The 10,256-nt window shown below is 61.5% G+C and overlaps 1 protein-coding gene across 1 annotated transcript in view; it reads right to left on the reverse strand.

The window, feature by feature from the left end:
- IFITM10 (interferon induced transmembrane protein 10) overlaps nt 1–7,963 on the reverse strand; it is a 14,386-nt gene extending 6,423 nt beyond the window's left edge. Inside the window, exon 1 of the mRNA XM_055414866.2 lies at nt 7,576–7,963. Within this exon, the coding sequence (XP_055270841.2) occupies nt 7,576–7,818 (243 nt within the window). The 5' untranslated portion in view covers nt 7,819–7,963. The remainder of the gene's footprint in view (nt 1–7,575) is intronic.
- Between the last annotated feature and the right edge of the window lie 2,293 nt (nt 7,964–10,256).

Below are 10,256 nucleotides of genomic sequence, written 5' to 3' on the forward strand. Positions count from 1 at the left end.
TTCCTGTGGACACTCAGGAAAGAACCCACAGAGCAGGGATGTTTGGGTAAAGCCCAGGAGAGCGTGGAGACGCGGTCATATGCTCACCTTCAGGGAAAATAGGTGTCTAAAGACAAAGCTCCCAGGTGTAGATGCAGTGAGGTCAGAGGGATAACCAGAGGCCAGTGTGGGGAGGGCAGAACCCAGAGGGGCGGGGCACTTAGAGTCAGAGGAGACGGTCAGGGAGCAGTGTGTGGGGACTCGTCGGCGCTTTTTAGCAGGAAAATGGCAGGCCCTGGCGCCTGTGCTCTGGTAATTCTGGACACTGTGTGGAGGACAGACTGCAGGGGCAGAGGCTGGACAACAGCCGAACAGAGGCTCCCTGACAGCCCCGGCGAGTGGTCAGGGTGGGTCGCGTCCGGTCAACAGACACGAAGGCGGTAAGAAGTGACCTTTTTCTGCATCTATTTTGAAGATTCAGCTGACAGTATTTACTGGGATCAGATGCGCAGTGTGATAAAAAAAGAAAGGGGTCTGAGATGATTGCAAGGCTTTTTCATCTACTGAAATAAGGGGGTTGCAGGATGCTCCAGGAGGAGGACGTTTGTGAGTGATTCAGTAGTTTGGTTTTTGACGTGAAGCTAGAAATGTCTTCTAGACCTAGAGCCAGATATTCTGAGCAGGTGGGTTTTGTAGAGCCTAGTTCAGGGGTGAGGTCTAGGGCAGAGATAGAAGTTGGAGGAGCATTAGCATAAAGATGCTACTTAAAGCTATGAGCCTGGACAAGAGAACCAAGGGAGTGGGTGCCAGCGACAAGAACAGGAGGGCCGTGCCTGGGAGCACCCCGCTAGGAGATCCAGGAAGCAAGAGGCAGTGCGGAGGGGAGGCTGAGAAGAGCAGAGCAACAGGACGTCCCCAGTGGTCCAGTGGTTAAGAATCTGCCTTCCAACGCAGGGGACGTGGGTTTGACCCCTGGTGGGGGAATTAAGATCCCACGAGCCGAGGGGCAACTAAGCCTGTGCTGTAACTAGAGAAGCCCGTGTGCTGCAGTGAAGACCCAGAGTAGCGCCCAAAAAACAAAACAGAGCAGAAGCAAGGCAAAGAGAAGGGGAGGGTGGCGGTGGGCGACGTGGCTGAATGGAGGAGGCATGAGCACGGGCGAACGGAGCGGATGAACGGATGCGTGGCTCGGGCGCAGAGGTCGATGGGCGATGCTGGCTGATAGGGGGACGAGAAGGAAGGCCCTTGGGCGCGTGAACGGCGGATGGGTGAGTGGGTGGGTGAGACGGCTGAAGCGAGGGAAGAGCGGGAGGGTGGGCGGCCCTGAGGAGCGCGGGTTTCGGGCGGTGACTGGCAGAGTGTGAAGGCAGGGGGGAGGGGTGGATGGCACACAGATGGGCTGCCACCAGCTGCAGCGCGGACCACCCGGACGGCACGGGGAGTCAGTGGGAGGGCGGAGTGGGGGGACTGGAGGCGAACACACGCACGGAGGGTGAGCAGCCTAACGCAGAGGCGACGGAGCACGGAGCGTGAGCACATGAAGGGACGACGCAGAGACCAACGGCGGCTGGCAGGCACAAGGTCGTGAGGAGGGAGGGCTGGGGGAGCAGGAGGGCTGATGAACCCAAGGGTGAGTGGATGAACACTGGCTGTGTGCGTAGAGGGGCGGCCAGATACTGAGAACGGGGGGAGAGGAGCAGAAAGGAAGGCCGTGCAGTCGGGTGAGCGGCTGGGTGAACACAGAGGTGGGTGGAAAGTGCAGGGAGACGGCGGGCAAGCAGGCAGGACGGGACGACCAGATGGCGCCGCCCCGGCCCAGCGGTCAGGACTGCTGCCAGTGTGAGGGGTTCAATCCCTCGTCCCGGAACTAGGGCCCCACATGCCACAGAGCACAGCCAAAATACGTTTGTAGAAAAGAAATAAACAAAAGCGAAAGTAAACAAGTGGGACCTGATTAAACTTAAAAGCTTTTGCACAGCGAAGGAAACCAAAAGCAAGGTGAAAAGGCAACCCTCAGGATGGGAGAAAGTCATAGCAAATGAAACAACTGACAAAGGGTTAATTTCCAAAATATACAAGCAGCTCATACAAGTCAATATCAGAAAAACAAACAACCCCATCAAAAAGTGGGCAAAAGACCTAAGCAGACATTCCTGCAGAGAAGACTTACAGACGGCCAACAAACACACGAAAAGATGCTCAGCATCACTCATTACTCAGTTCAGTTCAGTTCAGTCGCTCAGTCGTGTCCGACTCTCCGCGACCCCATGAATCACAGCACGCCAGGCCTCCCTGTCCATCACCAACTCCCGGAGTTCACTCAAACTCATGACCCATTATTAGAGAAATGCAAATCAAAACCACAATGAGGTATCACCTCACACCGGTCAGAGTGGCCATCATCAAAAAGTCTACCAACAATAAATGCTGGAGAGGGTGTGGAGAAAAGGGAACGCTCTTGCACTGTTGCTGGGAATGTAAATTGATGCAGCCACTGTGGAAGACGGTACGGAGATTCCTTGAAAAACTAGGAATAAAACCACCACATGACCGAGAAATCCCCCTCCTAGGCATACACCCAGAGGAAACCAAAACGGAAAGAAACACACGCAGCCCACTGTTCACTGCAGCACCATTTACAGGAGCTGGAACATGGAAGCAAGATGTCCGTCCACAGATGACTGGATAAAGAAGCTGCGGCGCACACACACGGTGGGGTGTTACTCGGCCATGAAAAGGAGCGCATCCGAGTCGGTTCTGAGGAAGCGGCTGAGCCGAGACCCTGTCACTCAGAGTGAAGGGAGTCAGAAAGGGAAGAAACACCTACTCTGACACCCACGGAGTCTAGAGAGACGGTGCTGAGGGATTTACTTACGGGGCGGCAGTGGACAAACACACATAGAGGACAGGCTTACGGACACGGGGAGCGGGGAGAGGGTGGGATGCATGGAGGCAGCAACAGGGAAGCTTACGTGACCGTACGTAAAATGGACAGCCAACGGGAATGTGCTGTGTGGCTCAGCAAACTCGCACGGGGCTCTGCATCAGCCTAGATGGGTGGGGTGGGGAGGGAGACGGGAGAGAGGTTCAAAGGGAGGGGGTGTATGTGTACCTATGGCTGATTCATGGTGAGGCTTGACAGAAAACAGCAGAAGTCTGTAAAGCCATTATCCTTCAATATAAAATTAACTAATTAAAAAAGACAGACAGGGTGACAAGTAAAGCAAGAAGAGTGTAATGAGTCAAAGGCCCAAGAAAGGAACTTGACGGTGGCCTCAAGGACGCTGCCTCGCGCCTCTGTGCCCCGCTTCCTCGTCTGCAGTCACCCGCACCCGTCTCATAGGGTTTTGCTACCTTTAAATAAAATACTGCATTTAATTAAATAAAGAGGCATGCTTAGAATGGTGCCTAGAATATATAAGCTCCATAAATAACGGTTGCTGTTTGTGGTTATTGGTATTTGCTGGCTCTTTGTTATTGATGAGTTAAGGGGGGAGACAGATGAATCCAGGGAAGAAAAAAGATGAGACGGTGAGCGGGGCGGATGGACCGCGTAACGGGGTGATGGACGAGGTTGGTGGATAAACAGCGGGAGGAGAGGAAGGAAGAAAAGACGGGGAGAACGTGAATTTAACGTCAGTGGGCGAGTGAGTCGAGGGACGGTTGGCAGCGAGGAAGAGAAACCCTGGAAGGAAGGAAGATGGATCCGTGAATTTACAGAGAGAGCGGACGGGGAGAGGGCCGAAAGGGTGGAAGCACGAGTGCCTGCGTCGGTGGGCGGACACGGGGAGCGCGGCCCTTTTCCTCGCAACCCCGTCCCTTCCACGGCCTCCTTCCTCGTCCGCAAACTCTCTCACAGACAGACGGGATGAAGATCCTTTGAGCTCCCTGGCGGCTCAGAGGTAAAGAATCTGCCTGCAGTGCAGGAGGCGCAGGGGATCTCGGGAAGATCCCCTGGAGAAGGAAAGGGCACCCAGCTCCAGTGTTCTTGCCTGGGAAACCCCATGGACAGAGGAGCCTCGTGGGCTACAGTCCGTGGGGTTGGAGAGACTTGGACACGACTGAGCAACAACAGCAATCTGAAGCTCCTCTCTCTTTTCCCTCACCTTGTGTCCAACCCACCAGGATAGTCTACTGACTTTTCCTTCAAAATACAGGACCTGCTTCCACTCTCTGCTTCCATCCTCTGAACCAAGACTTGACGGAGGCAACAGCCTTTGATCTGGTCTCCCAGCTCCCCAACGCCTTAAGTCCTTAAGGGCTATCTCCCCAGTAACAAGGGCAATCTTTTAAAATACAAGCCACGTAATACTGACTCTTTGTTTAAAATTCATCAAAGATTTCACTCAAAGCAAAACAAAATCCTACTGGGGCAGACACGATGCACATGGTCTGGCCCCGCCCAAACCCGCTCTGGACCCAGCTCCAAGGCTCACCCCCACGCCAGCTACGCTGGTCCCTGAACCTGGCTTTGCCTCGGGCCTTTTGTAATACCCAGTCCGTTTTCCTGGAATACGCTTTCCTGGATGCGTTTATGGCTACTGCATGAATTCATTCAGGTTTATACTCAAATATCATCTTATCAAAGAGGCCTTCCTTGTCCGCTGTATATAAAACGGCACCCCATATGTCCTTGATGACGCTCCATTTATTCTTCATAGCTGACATCACCACCTGACTCACGTAAGTGCAAGTTTTATTATTGTCTGACTCCTGACCAGGATGTCAAGCTCTTCTAGACGGGGACCATGTGTTGCTTGTCACTTACTAGGCACTAGACAATTATTTATTACTCATGGGACAAATGGATGCAGAGTGAAAGGATGCTGAAGTGTCTGAATGAACTGATGCCTGGGTGATTGACTAGAAGAGTTTAATGAATGGATATGGTGGCTATACACGAGCCAGGGAGGGAAGGGGCGGAAGACGGTGGCAGGTACGAGAGTCAGAGTCGGGGCAGATGAATAAATACTCAGATGCAGGGGAACCGGTAGACGGTGTCAAGGAAAGACGGCGGCGAAGAAGACATGACATGCGTCCATGAAGGTGTGCGGGCAACCAGACAGGGAGAGCTGATGGACGGAGCCGGGGGACGGCTGGGTCGGGGAGGAGCTGAAGACAGTGCCTTACGCAGTGTGGCTGGGGAGTCAATGGGGGCCGGAGGAAGCTGCTGGGTGAGCACGCGGGTGAGAGCAGGTCGTGTAGGGCCCTGGGTGCCAGGAGGAGGGGCCGGGCTCCTCCCAATGGAGAGGGGGCTGGGGGTCGTCGTGAGCCCCGCCTGGGCCACACACCCCACCTTGCAGTGCAGGCCGCACCCCAGGCTCCCGTCTGTGGCTGCACATGCCCACACAGAGCTGACCGTACCCAGGGGGGCGGCGTGGGGACAGACGGGGCAGTGGGGACATCCTGCCCCTGGCGCTCCCGGGATGCGGTTTTGTTTGGCTGTGCTCTGCGAGTGTAGGAGGGGACGGGCTCAGTGACACGGGGTCAGCGCTTGGAGGGATCCAGGAGTCCAGCCAAGGCCTCCTGACCCCAAGGCCGTGAGGTGCCCTTGCAACTGCCCACGACTGGCTGCAAACCATGTTCCGAGCGGCAGGCCAGGAGACGTGCAGCCGGATGGACAGATGGCCAGACTCCCGGGTGCGGAAGCCCGGGCCAGCAGGTCCGCCCTCCCCTCTGCCGGGGACAGAGGCGGCTTGCCTTGCTGGCTGCCTGTGCCACCGTCCTCCTGCCCAGTAAGCCCCACGCCTCTCTGCCCCGAGAGCCCCCAGGGAGGATGTAGGGGAGCGCCCGGCTGGAGGCACAGTGAGGCCCCTACAGCCTCTCAGAAGCACCATCTCCCACCCCCCACCCCAGCGCGGAGCCTTGCATTCAGTTCAGAAACCTGTGACCTACCTACAACCCACGGCAGATGGGCCTGCCCGGGGCCCGCCGCCGCCCACAGGAGCCTCACAGCCACGCCCAAGTCCACGGGCTGCTGGCAGGACTGGCAGGAGGGCCCCGGAGGCCGAGCTGAGGCTGGGGGCGCTTCCCCCGGATTCCCAGGGAGCCCTTCCCTTTGCTGCCTCTGCAGCACACGCACACACAGCTGTACACACGCGCAGACACACTCACACACTCACACACCCACACGTACAGTTAGACGCACCTGCCTCCTGATACCTATATGCACACACACAGCACACACGATTACACACACACGCACACTCACACCCTCGTGCAAATACACACGCATTCGCACGCCTGCACAACTCAAGCACACACGTACACACACGCTCACACCTGTACGCACGCACGCACTTGTGTGCACTCACACGTGCCCACATGCATGCACACTCACTGGACACAGTTCCTGCCCGATGGAGCCCAGGGCCGGGCACACTGGCCTGGAGATGAGCGCGTGAGCAGCGGGGGTGATGGAGGCCCTGAGGATGAGTCAGGAGGCAGGAAGGCCAGGTGGCCAGGCCGTGTGACGCTGGGACAGCGACGGGAGGGGGTGCGCCACACTCAGAGCAGCAAGCAGAGCTGTCCCAGCCTCCGTCCCCCTGGGTGCCAGCCCCTCCTCTGCCTCCAGCACCCCCCCGCAATGTTCCCCCTCCCCACCCCCGCCTGGGGCAGCTGCAACCAGTGAAATGCGCCCGGCCCCGGACACTCAGATCTGGGCCCAGGAAGAGGGATGACCTGGCGAGACCAGAGCCCAGCCCTTGGGGAGGCGGCAGGAGACAGGGAGGCCCAGGTCTCCCTCTGCCCCTCCGCGGGTTGGGCTCCAGCAGCCCCGGGCTCTTGGGTCCTGACACATCTGCAGGGATCTCTGGACCCCAAGTGTGAGTCAACCACAGCTCCCTTCCCCCACCTTGGTCCATTTCTCTCCACTGCACCCTCGAGGGTGGGGAGCAGGGGATGGGGGTATCCTGTCTGCTCCGCTCCAGGCAGCTCCCATCACAGCAGCGAAGGAGGGGCTTCTGAGAGTCGTGCACACCCAGAGTGTGGGGTCAGGCTGCATGGGACACACTCAGGCCTCCCTGCCCCGGCCTCCCTGCCCCACTCCCCCAGGATGGGTCACTGGAAACCATGTGAGGGGGGCAGAGCAATGGTGGGGGGCAGCGCCTGGTCTGTCTGTCACAGCCCCTTTGAGTGCCTGCCTGGTGTCAGGCTCCCTGTGTGGGGCTGGGACAAGGTCTCCAGCAGTGACGTCAGCCCTCCTCCTGTCGACAGGGGAAGGATTCCAAGCTCTCTTCACCACTGCGCTGGCTCCATCCCAAGGCCCAGGGGCAGCTGCGCCCAGGCCTAATTCCCAGGTCCCCGCCCAGGGGCCAGGACCCTGAGGTCCCCACCCCAGAGGCCAAACTGGCCGTGCAGAGACCGTGGCCCCGAGGACGCTGAGCCCTGCCAGGACACCCTGGAAGGTTCCCCAGCTCAGGATGGGCTGGGCAGGCCTTCTGCTGTCCTGAGCTAGCTGGCCGACCTCTGCATCTCCCTAGGTCCCCCAGCCGCTCCCCTATACCTGCCGCACCCACGGGCTTCTCTGTGGGGGGGGGGTCAGCGCCACCACGTGGCTCTCCAGACCCCGGCCCCTCCGCCATCCTCCCGGCTCACCTTGAGGGAGTAGGCCAGGGCGATGAAGCCCAGGCAGCAGAAGTTGAGGTAGACGAAGTTGAAGATGGACCACAGGTAGTAGTCGTTCACCTCCGTGCTGTCCGGGCAGACCTCGATGACGGCTGCGGGGTTCGTCATGGTCTTCTTCTCCGCCAGGTGCTTGCAGGCCGGGGGGGCGCCGGCGGCCCGCACGCTGTCTGTCTTGCTGCTCTTGGATTCCATGGGGAACAGGGTGGGCGCCATGGGGGGCGAGGCCGAGGGCTCGGGGGCCGGGGCCGCCGGAGCCTGCAGAGCTGGGGGTTTGGACACGCAGGCGAAGCAGCCCTTGGGCGAACCTGCCGGGGGCCTCGGGATCCAGAAGGCCCCGTCCAGGGGTACTCGGGCTTCCTGGGCGCCGTCCGTGGTGCTGGCCGGGGCTCCCAGCGGGGCTGGGCACTGGCCGGGGCCCTGGGCCTGCAGGCAGGGGGAGATGAAGAATGAGCCGGGTCCTGATCACCCTGTGGGCCCACCTTGGCCCCTACAGCCTCCCCCCTGCAGTCTCATAAACAGCTCCAGGGACATGGAAATCCCGCGGGAGGCAGCCAGCTGCCGGCCACCACCTGCCTTCCCTACCGCCCTCCCCCATGCCAAAGCCCTCTGAGCAGCCATGGCAGGGACGGCGGGGGCTTCCCGTCACTTCGCCATCTGCACACAAACATTCACCCACTGACACACAACAGCAGCACCCCCACACTCCCCTCAGCACCCCAATTGACAGACTCTTTCAGTAAACAGAGCAAGCAGCACCCCAGACACGGCGCACACACAGGGCACGCACACCCACAATGACACGGCCTCCGCCAGGCTTGGCAGGAGGAGCACAGCTCTGCCCGGCACCTGCACGCTGGCACACGCTGACGCTTGGGACACAAACGCCAGCACCACCGCCCAGCTCTCCAGACACCAGCACATCCCCTGCGCTCGCTCGGCGAGGCCGCCAGGTAAACAAGCCCGCACTGTGACCCTCACACATACCGCCACAGGCCCCGACACAGTCGCGGAAGGATGAATCCGCCGCCCGCGGGGGCTCCGAACTCGCGCGCATCGCCCCGGCCCCCGACCCGGCCCGGAGCAGCGCTGGGACCCCAGGCGCGCGCGCTCGCCGGGTGCCAGGAGCAGACGCACAGCGACGCTCCGCAAAACGAGCCGTCTCAGACCACGCGCCCTCGCCCCGCGCCGCCGCGGGGGTCGGGCAGCCGGGGCCCCGCGGCGCCCGACCCCGGCCCCCAGCCCGGCCCAGGTCTGCCGCAGCCGCCGGGAAGGCGCTCACCTACTGGCGACTCCTCGGCGGCCGGGCCCGACCCTGCGCTCGCTGCGCGCGTCCTTCCGCCGTCCGGCCGGTGGCTGGCTGTCCCGCCGCTCCGCGTCCCGGCGGCCCGACCTCGGCGCGGCGAGCGCGCGGGGCGGTGCGGGGAGGGGCGCGGGCTGGCAGCGCCGCTCCTCCGCCGCCTGCGCGCCCTCCGCAGCGCCAGGGCCGGCCGCCGGCTGCAGCCCAAGCCTGACTCGCGGCGGCGGCGGCGGCGGCGGGCGCAGCCACCTCCCCGCCTCCTCCCGCCAGTGGGGTGGGCGCTGCGGGCGCCGGCCGGAAGCGGCGACCCTCGCGGGTGGGCACAGCTGGGCAGGGACGGGCTCTTCCGCAGCGCCCAGCCCCGGTGCCCGCGCCACTCGCCTGCGTCTTCCGGACCCCACCCCGCTCCCTGCCTCCTCCCTCTGGCCGAACCCCCAGCCCCTCGCTGAGCGCCCCCACCTGTCTCCCCTTCCTCCTGTGTTCCCCCCTGCCTACCCCCGCCCCGGTTCCCAGGACCCTTCCCCTCTGCGCTGCCCCTTCTTCGCCCTGTGAGTTTCCTGCTCCATCGGCTCTCTCTGCGTCTAAGACCTTGCCCCCACTCACCTAGTCCCTGGCCTGGTGGGTGTCTGGGCCTCCCTAAGTGGTCTGCCCACAGAGCCCAGGTGCCCCCAGCCTGTCCTCACCAAGGCAGTGCCTGGCTCCTCTCTGCGCGCCTGTCCCCACAGGACCCAGCTCCTGTCCAAGCCCGCACCAGGGCCCTAGTTCCTTGTGAGTCTCAGGCCCCTCCCAGCCCCAGGGCCCCCAATTGCAGTCCTTCTCCGAGCAGGATGCCCCTCGCCAGGCCCCCAACTGAGCCCCAACTCTGCACAGTCTTGCCCCTGACCCGGGCCGGGACTCCGTCCTTCCTGAGCCCACCCCCACTGAGTTCCTGCCCACACTTTTGCCCAGATCTGAACTCAAGCTCCCCAAGCCCAGAGCTCCAGCGTGAGCCCAGGTAACGTGGTTCCCTCACAAAGTCTGGTCTTGGAGACTGACTCCTTACCTGACAGGCCTCTTTGCCCCTGGGGCCAGGAGTTCCTTCCCAGGCCCGGTGACACTCGGCCCCCTGGAGCTCAGGGCCCCCACCTGCCCAAACCGCCCTGCGGGCTCTGTCACCCTCGCCCCCCTCCCAGGCCCCCAGCCCCATCTACGCCGCCTCCCTCCCATTCTGACACTTGCCCCGCATGGCCTGCCCTTCCTGCAGTCATCCCAAGCCCTGGCCCCCTCCTCGCTGTGCAGGCGCCTCCTGAGGTCGTCCTCCTCTCCAACCCGCCGCCCCTAGGAGCAGTGGCCCCTCCCTCTGCCCCCTCCCCAC

The sequence above is a fragment of the Moschus berezovskii genome, chromosome 25 (assembly GCF_049115385.1).
Source record: "Moschus berezovskii isolate FMDL1 chromosome 25, NW_MosBer_1.0, whole genome shotgun sequence".
NCBI lineage: Eukaryota > Metazoa > Chordata > Mammalia > Artiodactyla > Moschidae > Moschus > Moschus berezovskii.